Raw genomic sequence first — 12,511 nt, forward strand, 5'->3', positions numbered from 1 at the left:
TTGAAAATCGAAGATTTTCTAGATCTAAGCCGACAAGGTTGTTATCTAGAAATTTGTGAATTAAAAGGAAGATAAGAATGATGAGCTAGTGGCACAGAACACCATGTAGAATGTTTTTAAGATACATCTGGTGAAGTTTTTAGAAGAGAACAAGATATGGGGTAGATACATTGTATCCCACCTAATCCATTTTGAAACCCTAAAATTGGAGAGGGAGAATTGAGCAGAAAAAGCAAATCAGACTCCTATTTAAGAAGACATAAGTTAATGAGAAAGAGAGAGAGAGGTGGTCAAGCATAAAAGTATGAAGTGCTGTAGAATGTGCTAAGGAGAAGAAAACACAGGAACTCTGTTTGGATAGACAACCACAAGGATGATTGCATTGGCATAATGAGTAAGAAGACTCAAGGAGACGAAGCTTGAGAGGGAGATAAGCAGTCAGAGCTGAAGTGATTGAAGCCAAGCATAAGGATTGAATTGAAAGTGTGATATGAAATCTACAAAGTATGTTGTAAGTTATATCGGATCAAAAGACCATTATTGTTACTTTCTAGCAATTGTAACAATAAGTTTAAATCATATGGACTTAGGTTGGTTTAATAGCCATAAGATAAATCCTTTAATAGGGTGACATTCCAAGTGAATGTTCTAAAGACCTTTAACTAGGCCCATTCCTAACAGTTTGGTGAAATCCTCTAACAAGGTCACATTTAACAGTGTGTTGTAAGCCTTTAATAGGGCATCACTTCAGAAGAGTGAAAATCAAGTAGCGTGTTATTGGTGGTTTTTCCCAAATTGGGTTTCCACGTAAATCATTGTGTCATGTGTTGATCTTGAATGTTTTATCTTTGCATATTGATTTACTATAACTTGCTTATATGTTTGATTTAAGATCGGATGGATGAAAAGAGTATGGATTCATTAAAATAGTAAAAAGTTATTAATAGGGCATTTGGACCTTGAATAACTGATTCACCTCCCCCCCCTCTCAGTTATTCTAAAGAATTCTAACAATTGGTATCAGAGCCTGACTGCTGATTCAGTTTAAAGAGACTACAAGCAAAAAAGATCAAAATGCCAAAGAGAGAAGTTCCCAAGCTCAACAAAGACAACTTTGTTGCATGGCAAAGTTTGATGAAGCTACATCTTGGATCCATAGGAGATTATGCCCAAAATTCAATTGTCACTGAACATTTAGATCCAACAGGTGCTCCTACTGCAGAAGACATGAAAAACAAGCAAGAACACAACCAGACAATGCTGAAAATTGCCTCTGCACTCAGCTATGCTAAATTTGATGATATCAAAGCATGTGACACTGCATTCAAAATGTGGAAAGCCTTATCAGACATCTATGGAGGAGATTAGAATGTATAAAGAGCAAAAAGAGAAAGTCTCAGAGGAAAGTTTGATGACATGAAAATGGAAGAAAATGAGAATGCTGCTCAGTATGGTGCAAGAATAAAGGAAGTGGTAAGTGCAATAAGATGCTTGAGTGGTCAACTGGATGAAGATACTGTTAATAGTAAGCTCTTAAGAACCTTGCTCCCTATCTATGCTATTAGAGTATCAGCAATACAAGAGCTAAGATGTATACCAGAAAATAATCTAAGCTTTGAAGGTATAATAGGTAGACTCACTACATTTGAGTTATCTAACTCTGACAACTACAAACTTGAAAATGTTGAATCTTCTTTTAAGGCCAAGTTATCACTGAAAGATGCCGAACAGGTGAAATCAAAGAAAGGAAGAAAAATGAAGCATGTATCCAGTGACAGTAGCACTGATGAAGAAGATGTAGAACAATTGGAAGCATTGCTCGCTAGAAGATTTCACAGGGGCAAAGGAAAATTCAAAGGTAAGATGCCTATCATTTGTTTCAATTGCAATGAAGTAGGTCATATTGCTGCAAGGTGTCCACAGAAAAAGGATTCCAAGGAAGGCAACAAATACAAGAACAAAAGAGATGATGACAAGAGAGATTACAAAGAAAAAGGTAAGAAGTGTTATATTGTTGAAGAAAATTTTGATGACAATGATGATGAAGTTGTTTATGTAGCCATGAAGGACCAATATGATGAAGAAGAGACCACAACATTGGTAACATGTATAAACAAGAATGACAGATGGATCATAGACAGTGGATGCTCACATCACATGACAGGGGACAAAAGTAAGTTTGTTAACTTTACTCAGTATGATGGAAATAGTGTTAGATTTGGTAATGATGCTCCATGTCAAATCAAAGGAAAAGGTTGCATTAAGATCACAGAACAAATTTAATGTGACAATGCTTACTATGTTGAAGGGTTAAACTACAATTTACTGAGTGTCTCACAGTTAGGCAATATAGGTTGCAAGGTGGAATTTGGAAACAAAATTACAAAAATCTATGATACTGATGGTAAACTGATAGGAAAAGGAGATCAAATAAAGAGCAATTTGTTTTACCTTGATATGGATGATGTTTCTTGTTTATTTGCAAAATTTGATGATGAATGGTTATGGCATAGAAGATTATGTCATGTCAACTTTGATAATCTATTCAACATCAGTAAAATGAAAAAAGTTAGAGGTTTACCAAAATTGAAGAAGCCTGATAATATCATGTGCAAACAATGTCAGCTAGGAAAGATGACAAAGTCAAGTTTCAAAAGCAAAAACTATACATCTGAAGAGATACTTGAGTTAGTTCACACTGACTTATGTGGTCCAATGGAAATACAAAGCTATAGAGGAGATAAATACATAATGCTATTTGTTGATGACTATTCCAGGATGACGACTGTTATGTTCTTAAAACAAAAATTTGATGCTTTTCAAATGTTTAAGTGGTATGTGGCTAGAGTAGAAAAGGAAACTAAAAAAAGCTTGAAATGCCTAAGATCAGATAGAGGTGGTGAATTTACATCAAAAGAATTCAAGATATTCTGTAATGACAAAGGAATCAAAAGACAAATGTCAGCTCCTAGAACTCCCCCACAGAATGGAATTGCTGAAAGAAGAAACAGATCTGTGATTGATTGTGTCAGAACATTAATGATGGAAAAGAATGTTGCTCTAAAATATTGGAGAGAAGCTGTAAGTGTTGCTGTTCATACAATGAACCGAGTACAAGTCAAGAAAGGTACAAATACAACACCTTTTGAATTATGGTATGGTCACTCACCCAATGTAAAACATTTCAAAGTGTTTGGTTGCAAATGTTTTATCCTTAAAGATACTAGAAATGGAAAATTTGATGCAAAAAGTGATGAAGGCATATTTCTTGGTTACTCCACTAGAAGTAAGGCATATAAGTGTTTGAATATTAACACTAACAAAATTGTGAAAAGTGTGAATGTAAATTTTGATGAGCACATAGAAGTCCAAGCTGAAGAACCAAATAAAATGGAAGAGTACAGAACCTTTGTGTATTCTTATGAAGGAATGACTGTTGATGAGGATGATGTCAATCAAATTGAAAATCAACAACAAGTGTCAATTTCAGCCGAGTCACAACCAGTGAATGGCGAGTTGCATTCAAAAGTCGAGTTGCAGAATGAAGGAAATGGACAATCTGATTCTAAAAATAGTACACATGATGAAGAACAACCTGACAACGAAGTGCATAGTGATCTTGAATCCGAAAGATCAAACATGGAAACAAGGACAGAGCCAAGGTTATCCAAATATGTAAAAAGACATCACCCTGCTGAACAGATAATTGGTGACAAGGATGCAAGACCAATGACAAGGAACAGACTAAGACATGAATCATGTCTGATCAAAAAATCTGAACCCAAGATAGTATATGGTGCATTACAAGATGATGACTAGTATAAAGCTATGGAAAAAGAAATTGATCAAATAAGAAAAAATAAAACCTGGAGTTTGGTTCCCAGACCAACTGACAAGAATGTGATTGGCACCAAATGGGTATTCAGAAACAAACTAGATGAGAATGGTGAGATCACCAGAAACAAAGCCAGACTAGTATGTAAGGGTTATGCTCAAGAAGAAGGAATAGACTATGGAGAAACATTCACTCCTATTGCTAGAATGGAAGGAGTAAGAAATTTACTTGCATATGCTGCCTACAAAGATTTTAAATTCTATCAGATGGATGTAAAATCTGCCTTCTTAAATGGTATACTAGAAGAAGAAGTCTACGTTGAACAACCAGAAGGATTTGTTGATGAAAACAACATGGATATGGTGTGTAAGTTACATAAAGCACTCTATGGTTTGAAACAAGCACCTAGAGCATGGTATGAGAGACTTCAAAAGTATCTAGTGCAAATAGGATTTGAAAGAATTGATGACAACAGCAACATGTACATCAAAGCAGAAGAAGGTAAAGACATTATTGTATCTGAAATCTTTGTGGATGACATAGTGTTTGGTGGTAAGGAAGTACTTTGCAAAGGCTTTGCTGACAAAATGAAACATGAATTTGAAATGTCTATGTTTGGAAAAATCAATTTTTTTGTTGGATTGCAAGTACATCAACTCAAACATGGAATATTTGTTACACAATCAAAATACATCAAAGAAATTCTTAAAACATTTGGATTGGAGGAATCCAAACTAGTCAGCACACCAATGGCAATGGGAAATAAGCTGTCCAAGAATGATGAGTCAGCTGAAGTCAATCGAACAATGTACAGATCCATGATTGGAAAACTACAATATGTTGTACATAGTAGACCAGACATAGCATTAGCAGTTGGAATAGTGGCTAGGTTCTCTACTAATCCTAAAGAAAATCATCTCATAGTAGTAAAAAGAATAATGAGATATCTCAAAGGAACTGATGACTTTGGTCTATACTACAAAAAGAATGGAAAATTTGAGCTCAATGCATATACAAATGCAGACTGGAGAGGAAACATTGATGATACAAAAAACACAAGTGGAGGTGCATTATTTCTAGGCAAAAGACTGGTTACCTGGACTAGCAAGAAACAAACATGTACATCACAGGAAAGAAGAAGTAACAAAACCTGTGATATTGTATTGTGATAATACAAGTGCTATAAACATATCCAAAAATCCAGTGATGCATGCAAAAACCAAGCATATTGCAATCAAGTATCATTATGTCAGAGAATTGGTAGAAGACAAACAAGTGAAGTTGGAATACATTCACACAAAGGAACAAACTGCAGATATCTTCACCAAACCATTGCCCAAGGATGCCTATGAATATCTTAGATGCAAGTTGGGGGTCATACCCCTAACTCAAGCAATTTAAGGCAACAAGGAAGCTACCTTGTATCAACAGGAATAAATCTTTGAAATATTAACAAGTTGATGCAAAGGATGACAACAGGAGCAGAAACTCCAAATCAGTCACAAGCATGGTGATAGAGGGAGAAAATCAACAAGAAGTCAAAGCTTATATTTTGCATGATAAAGATGCTACGTCTTTGGCATTTATGTCAAAGAGGGAGAAATATGCAGAAAACTAATCAATACAAAGAAAGAGGGAGATATATATATGAAAGAGGGAGATATATCAGAACAATAGTAAAAATACAACAAGACAACGTATACAATCTTGGTGGTAACTGAGTTGATTAAACTGATCAGTTTGGTTTGCCATCAATGCCAAAGAGGGAGATTGTTGGAAATGATTGAAATGATCATAAGAAAAGTTGTTGGAATAATATATGGAACTGGTAAAGAATTTCCTCAATCATTGTTTTGTCATTGATGTCAAACTTGCTACTTGCAGGAATGACAATTGCTTTAGTGATCCAAATACTATCAATTAGTTGATTGTCAAGGAGGAGGTAATCAATAAGATGTAACTAGAACACCTAGAGAAAGGTTGAAGTTATGATGTTGTAATGAAGTACAAGGATCAGCTAAGCCATTGATTAAAAAAGTGTATTTGATGACATACTATAAGATACAAAGAATGGGCACACTGAAACATATCAAAGATTTAAGGTTTTAAGCTAAGTCTTTTGTAAAGCTCAAACTAAGTTCATTAGAGAGAAGGAGCCGAGCAAGCTAGTAAGAGCCAAGCAAATCTAGTTAATGCTGAGTAAAACTCAGATGCCGAGTAAACTTCAAACGCCGAGTAACTTTCAGATGCTGAGTAGAATCAAGTGCCGAGTAGAATCAAGTGCTGAGTAGAATCAAGTGCCGAGCAGAACCAAGTGTCAAGCAGAACCAAGTGCTGAGCAAGTATAGGTGCCAAGTAACATAGAAGGTGCCAAGCACCAGTAACTCAATAATGCTGAGTTGCTGCATTATTTTGGAAATCAAAGATTCACCAGATCTAAGCCGACAAGGTTGTTATCTAGAAATTTGTGAATTAAAAGGAAGATAAGAATGATGAGCAGGTGGCACAGAACACCATGTAGAACATTTTTAATATACATCTGGCAAATTTTTTAGAAGAGAACAAGATATGGGGTAGATACATTGTATCCCACCTAATCCATTTTGAAACCCTAAAATTGGAGAGGGAGAATTGAGCGGCAAAAGCAAATCAGACTCCTATTTAAGAAGATATAAGTTAATGAGAAAGAGAGAGAGAGGTGGTCAAGCATAAAAGCATGAAGTGCTATAGAATGTGCTAAGGAGAAGAAAGCGCAAGAACTCTATTTAGATAGACGACCACAAGGATGATTGCATTGGCAGAATGAGTAAGAAGACTCAAGGAGACGAAGCTTGAGAGGGAGACAAGCAGTCAGAGCTGAAGTGATTGAAGCCGAGCATAATGATTGAATTGAAAGTGTGATCTAAAATTTGCAAAATATGTTGTAAGTTATATCAGATCAAAAGACCATTATCGTTACTTTCTAGCAATTGTAACAGTAAGTTTAAATCCTATGGACTTAGGTTGGTTTAATAGCCATAAGATAAATCCTTTAATAGGGTGACATTCCAAGTGAATGTTCTAAAGACCTTTAACCAGACCCATTCCTAACAGTTTGGTAAAATCCTCTAACAAGGTCACATTTAATAGTGTGTTGTAAGCCTTTAACAGTGCATCACTTCAGAAGAGTGAAAATCAAGTAGCATGTTACTGGTGGTTTTTCCCAAATTTGATTTCCACGTAAATCATTGTGTCATGTGTTGATCTTGAATGTTTTATCTTTGCATATTGATTTACTGTAACTTGCTTATATGTTTGATTTAAGATCGGATGGATGAAAAGAGTATGGATTCATTAAAATAGTAAAAAGGTATTAATAGGGCATTTGGACCTTGAATAACTGATTCACCCCCCTTCTCAATTATTCTAAAGAATTCTAACATTGTCCTCTCATCATCACACTTAATTTCGTGCTTAATGGAAGATAACTCATATCTGGTGGACATGTGTGTGGTTGTATGACATATCATGATGTTGACTTCTATGCATTCTAGAAGCTCTCCTGAGGCTTTTATATGCAGCACTCCTAGTGTACTCTTGTATTAGTTGTATGGCATATTAAATGAATATTGTCATTCTGATCTCTCTCTCTCTCTCTCTCTCTCTCTCTCTCTCTCTCTCTCTCTCTCTCGGTCTACTATTGTGCTTGTGTTGAGTTTTTTAGTTCTTGGGTGAATTATGGCCTAAACCAAATTCTTACAATATTAAATCAACAACTCCCTTAAATGAATTCACCTCACAAAAATTTATTCGCTTTTTGCTTACAACAATTTAAAATATTGGCATGATAGCATTATAGTTTTACTGAGAAAACCAATTGAAAGGTACACTAACCACATTGTTACTAGATTTTCCTTTGTTTGGTGTTTAGGATCTTATATGGCCATATTCTGAAGCAATGATTTCTTAGATTGATTGCTTAGGAAATTTTTGTGGTGCAAGTTATTATTATCTATATTTCCCTCTTCTGTATTGATGTTTCTTTTTTTAGTTTATCGTCATTAAAGATTAATTTAAATTCTAGTTTATGTATAAAAAATCCTATTTGAATATTTTTTAGTAACAAGGTTTCTTTAAGGTGTTATTGTTTGTACTCTTGAATTGGTTGAGTATGGATATCAAACTATTAGGAATTGATCAAGTTTAAATATTCTTTAATTTATTGAGCATAGAGGTTAAACTATTAAGAAATTGATCAAGTCTTTAATGTGCATTTTTTATGCTTCATTTTGTTGTTGTGGTTGAATTGCAACTCACATATCTTTATCAAAGAAATTAATTAAATGGATATGTCCCTTATTATGCACTTTATTACTTTAAAAGGTTTTCTTGTTCCTCCATTAGTAGGAACACATTCTTTCTCTCTTGTTCAAAGACATAAAAGCATTAACACAAATCAACAATGAGTCAGATTAAGCTCTACTTCAACTAGTGAAGTTTAGAAGATTCAACAATTATGATTATGAGGGCATTCACGTTTCTCATTTATTTAGGACAAAGAAAATGGACATAAAGAAGAGTTGAGTGGTTTAAGAATCCCAAACAATTATCACTACACAAAGGCCTTAGAATTTGATGGATTGGTTGTTTAATTGTCTATCAATGAAAAATAATATTTGAGCTATCATTTCTCCATAATATGAGGAAAGTGCAATCAATTGAAAATTTTACTGCCTAGTAAATAATACAAATACTAATCACAATTTAAAATTATGTTTGTGTATAGATTTTTGTTTATTCAATAGGTAAGAAGTAGAAACAATATTAACATCTAACATAAATAAAAAAATCTTTTTAAACTATATTTTGATGGGAATCTATAGCTTCTTACAAAGTTTTGATTGAAACAAGTGATGTTGTTTTGCACTTTTAATTGTTACTGGATTAAACCTTTTCAAAGATCTATTTCAATATTATTATACAACCATAACATTACATGTGTGGTCACAATATATAAACAAAAAAATTCCATTTTTAGTTATACTTTGATGGAATCCATAACATCTTACAAAAAATTGATACAAACTCAAATAGCTGAGATGACATTTTACACTACTTAAAAGTAGTTAAAACCTTTCTAAAACATACACAAATAACATTGTGTTAAGTCACAGTAAATTATGAACATGAACAATTTTGTCAACAAGATTCATTTGCCTCTCCTATTTATAAATGTAATGGTGAAATAATAATACTTGATCTCAGTTTTCCTATTCTTAATTCTTATTAAGAAATTTTCTACACATCTTACGAGTAACATTTCAATGGCTTAATAACTAATTGATGAGCTTATTTTCGTTGCTCTATATTGTTATTCCCTTAAAATTCCCTCATAAATGCATCTTGGAAGAATGAAGAAATAAAACAGTTCCTAGATGGATAAAAATAGAATATATCTAACAAAATAGAAAGCTTGATAACAACAATGAACTTCTTCCCCTCATACTTCCCAGTTTCCTTTGATTTGGTTCAAATTTCTGAATGTATAAGTTAGGGCAATGCTCCCGTTCATTCTTCTTAACACATATCTTTCCACTACAACATAACAGGAAAAAATTCGTCTCAGCCCAGAGCCACCAAATGATTTCTTCACCTGTACATCTCCTCCCCCTTGTTTAAATCTATACCTATCTTGATCTGCCCTCATTTTGGCAATGATGGGCCAGCTAAGTCTCACACCAGTCACCTATTTTGATTGCTTCCCTACACTTTTAAACCAAACACTTCCCTCATTAGCTCTAATTTCTTCTGCTACCTGTTCTCTAAACAATAGCCCTTCTTCTACCTTCAAGTGTTTCTCCACTTCAACATCTTTTTCTTCTATAACTTGGGTAGAGTATATCTCTTCCCAAAACTTTTCTAGATCCATCTTGTAGAATGGACACTCCATGAGCTGAATCTTAGGATCCTCAAATTTGGTAGCCAATTCATTAATAAAGATAAATGGGCAATACCATTCCCCCACTATAACAACGGGGGAAGTTCTTTGTAACAAAGAGAAATCAAATGGGGGAGCTTGTCTTCTGAGGTTAGTGTTTTCCCCTCCAACATGTGCAAGTCTTCCATGTTTGCCACGCATGTCTTTGGCTACCACTTTCCAACCCTTCCTATGCAAAAAGTGAGGTGGGAAACCATCAGAAGCTAAAGACTTAGCTATAAATCTAGACACCCTTCTGCAAATTATCTGCACTTGTTGATATGGATTGTTGGGTTGTGAAAGTCTAGGACAAATATCATTCACATATCTACAACAGCAAACTACCGACATGTCTTCTTCAGTAGAACACGTTTCCACTAGCCTGTCCCCAATTCATAACATACAATCAGGTATGTGTATAGAAGAAATACTCCAAGCAATATACAACGTAAGGATATAATTATATAATCCCATAGCTTCAGTATCATTGCTAATCTATGAATTTAGCTATTTCAATTGTATAAGAAAACCCAATAGAGGAAATAAATCACATAAAAGTGAAAGCTACTCTTTTTACGCTTTATGCTTGCCCTCAGCTCGAACGACGTAGTAACAATTGGGGGAGATGGGTTGGCCCAAAACAGGAATGACATAAACTCTAGCATAGTCTGTGTGATTCTCTTCCCCCTGGTGTCTAGTGTACTTGACTGTTAAGCATTTGTCTTGGGGAAATGGCAATTCTTGAATGCAACTCTGGGAGAATCCCCAACAGCAGGAGTTACTATTCTTATCATCATCTTCTTCCTCAAGTAAGAGATACCCAGAGTAAGGATCTACAGGTGGTGGGCTTTGCTGTTGAGCCATGCCATTTATTGCAGTTGCATAGGCATGCCTGTAAGCCGCCATAGATATTGTGGAATACATGATTGACAAGATAAATCTGATTGTGGGAATCTCTAGGTTAGTTTATGACTGAGAGATATCCATTCGATCAAACCTTAAGCCTCCATTCAAATTCACACAAAGGGCCCAATAGCAACTACTAATACTTCTGTCCACACAAAATAAAATAATAAGAAAAATTTCCAATAGCATTATTTCAATTTAAATATGCAGTTCTTGAGAGATATTCATTCGATCAAATCTTAAGCCTCACACACATTTAAAGCCATTCAAATTCACACAAAAGGCCCAATAGCAACTACTAATACTTTTGTCCACACAATATAAAATAATAAGAAAAATTTCCAATAGCATTATTTCAATTTAAATATGCAGTTCTTGAGAGATATCTATTCGATCAAATCTTAAGCCTCACACACATTTAAAGCCATTCAAATTCACACAATGGGCCCAATGGCAACTACTAATACTTCTGTCCACACAAAATAAAATAATACGAAAAATTTCCAATAGCATTATTTCAATTTAAATATGCAGTTCTTGAGAGATATCCATTCGATCAAATCTTAAGCCTCACACATATTTAAAGCCATTCAAAGTCACACAAAGGGCTCAATGGCAACTACTAATACAACTATCCACACAAAATAAAATAATAAGAAAATTTTCCAATAGCATTATTTCAATTTAAATATGTAGTTCAGGATTAATAAATTAATTACTATTTCCTAACATGATATTATCTTAAAATTTATGTTGTCATTTACACATGGATAACATTAAGTTTTTTTTTCTTAACTTGATATTATAATCAATTTAATGCTTGTAGTTTGCATGCTTATGGATATCAAATAATTATTAATTTCATTTCTTACATAAAATTACCAATTATTTAAAATATTTATTGATTTTTTTTTAAAATTAAAGACTAAAAGGAAGAATAAAATAATATAAAGAAAAGAAAAAAAACACCTCTTATAGTTTTTGAAATGAAAAAGAAGCTGAAAACAGGGCTAATCCAATAAATAAAAAATGTTGTAAAATAGCTAAAAGTTAGATACAATACATACTAACCTTTCCTCTTTCTTAATTTCAAAAACCCCACACCAGAGTATCTCAATATCTAACTATAACGAGTAAACTAAAAGCAATCATAAACATAATAGATTGAAATGAAGACATAAGGGGTATGAAAAAAGTTACTCTTTAGTTTCTAAGTAGTTTGTTTTTTTTGGGGATTTCCTCCTCTTTGTGTTATTCAACCATATGTAGAATCTAAGTAGTCATATGAAGATATTTACAATGATATTGAATCCATATATAATCTAGAATCCTTACATAACTATATTTTTGGGTAATTAACAATCATATGAATAACTAAGTACTTGATTTTTTGTTGATTGTGGGGACATATTAGTGGAAATGGGATCTAGTGAAGATGACATGGTGAAACTTCATTGTCATAGATGTAATTGTTACCAATTTAACATGTCTCTTAAATTGTTATGTTTTACACAAAACTGATTATGTTTTATCTGTTAACTAAGTGTGTTTAGCTGTTGAGAGTATACAGTACAGAACAAAAAGAATGCAGCAAACAAAGTACAGGAAGCATAAGAAAAAGATAATTGATCACTTTTTCAAGATACAAGTACTGAAATAATATTCAAAGTATTCAAAAAATAATTTTTTTACAAAGTGTTCATGTTTACACAGTACTTGAATACAACGCATTCAGATATTATTAGTGCTCTCAGCTCCTAACATAAATATTTGAATTAAACACATTGTACAAACAGAAAAGTACTGAAAAAGAG

General features: G+C 33.6%; 1 protein-coding gene across 1 annotated transcript; it reads right to left on the reverse strand.

The window, feature by feature from the left end:
• Positions 1-9,560: 9,560 nt before the first annotated feature.
• LOC149557883 (uncharacterized) lies at positions 9,561-10,697 on the reverse strand. Its single transcript, XM_089830490.1, has 2 exons — positions 10,369-10,697; positions 9,561-10,173 (listed from the first exon to the last, which is right to left on the reverse strand). Exons 1-2 carry the CDS (start codon positions 10,695-10,697, stop codon positions 9,561-9,563), a joined length of 942 nt encoding a protein of 313 aa, XP_089686616.1.
• Between the last annotated feature and the right edge of the window lie 1,814 nt (positions 10,698-12,511).

This window comes from Cupressus sempervirens, chromosome 5 (genome assembly GCF_028749045.1).
Source record: "Cupressus sempervirens isolate cs-2001-9-10 chromosome 5, ASM2874904v1, whole genome shotgun sequence".
Classification (NCBI taxonomy): Eukaryota; Viridiplantae; Streptophyta; class Pinopsida; order Cupressales; family Cupressaceae; genus Cupressus; species Cupressus sempervirens.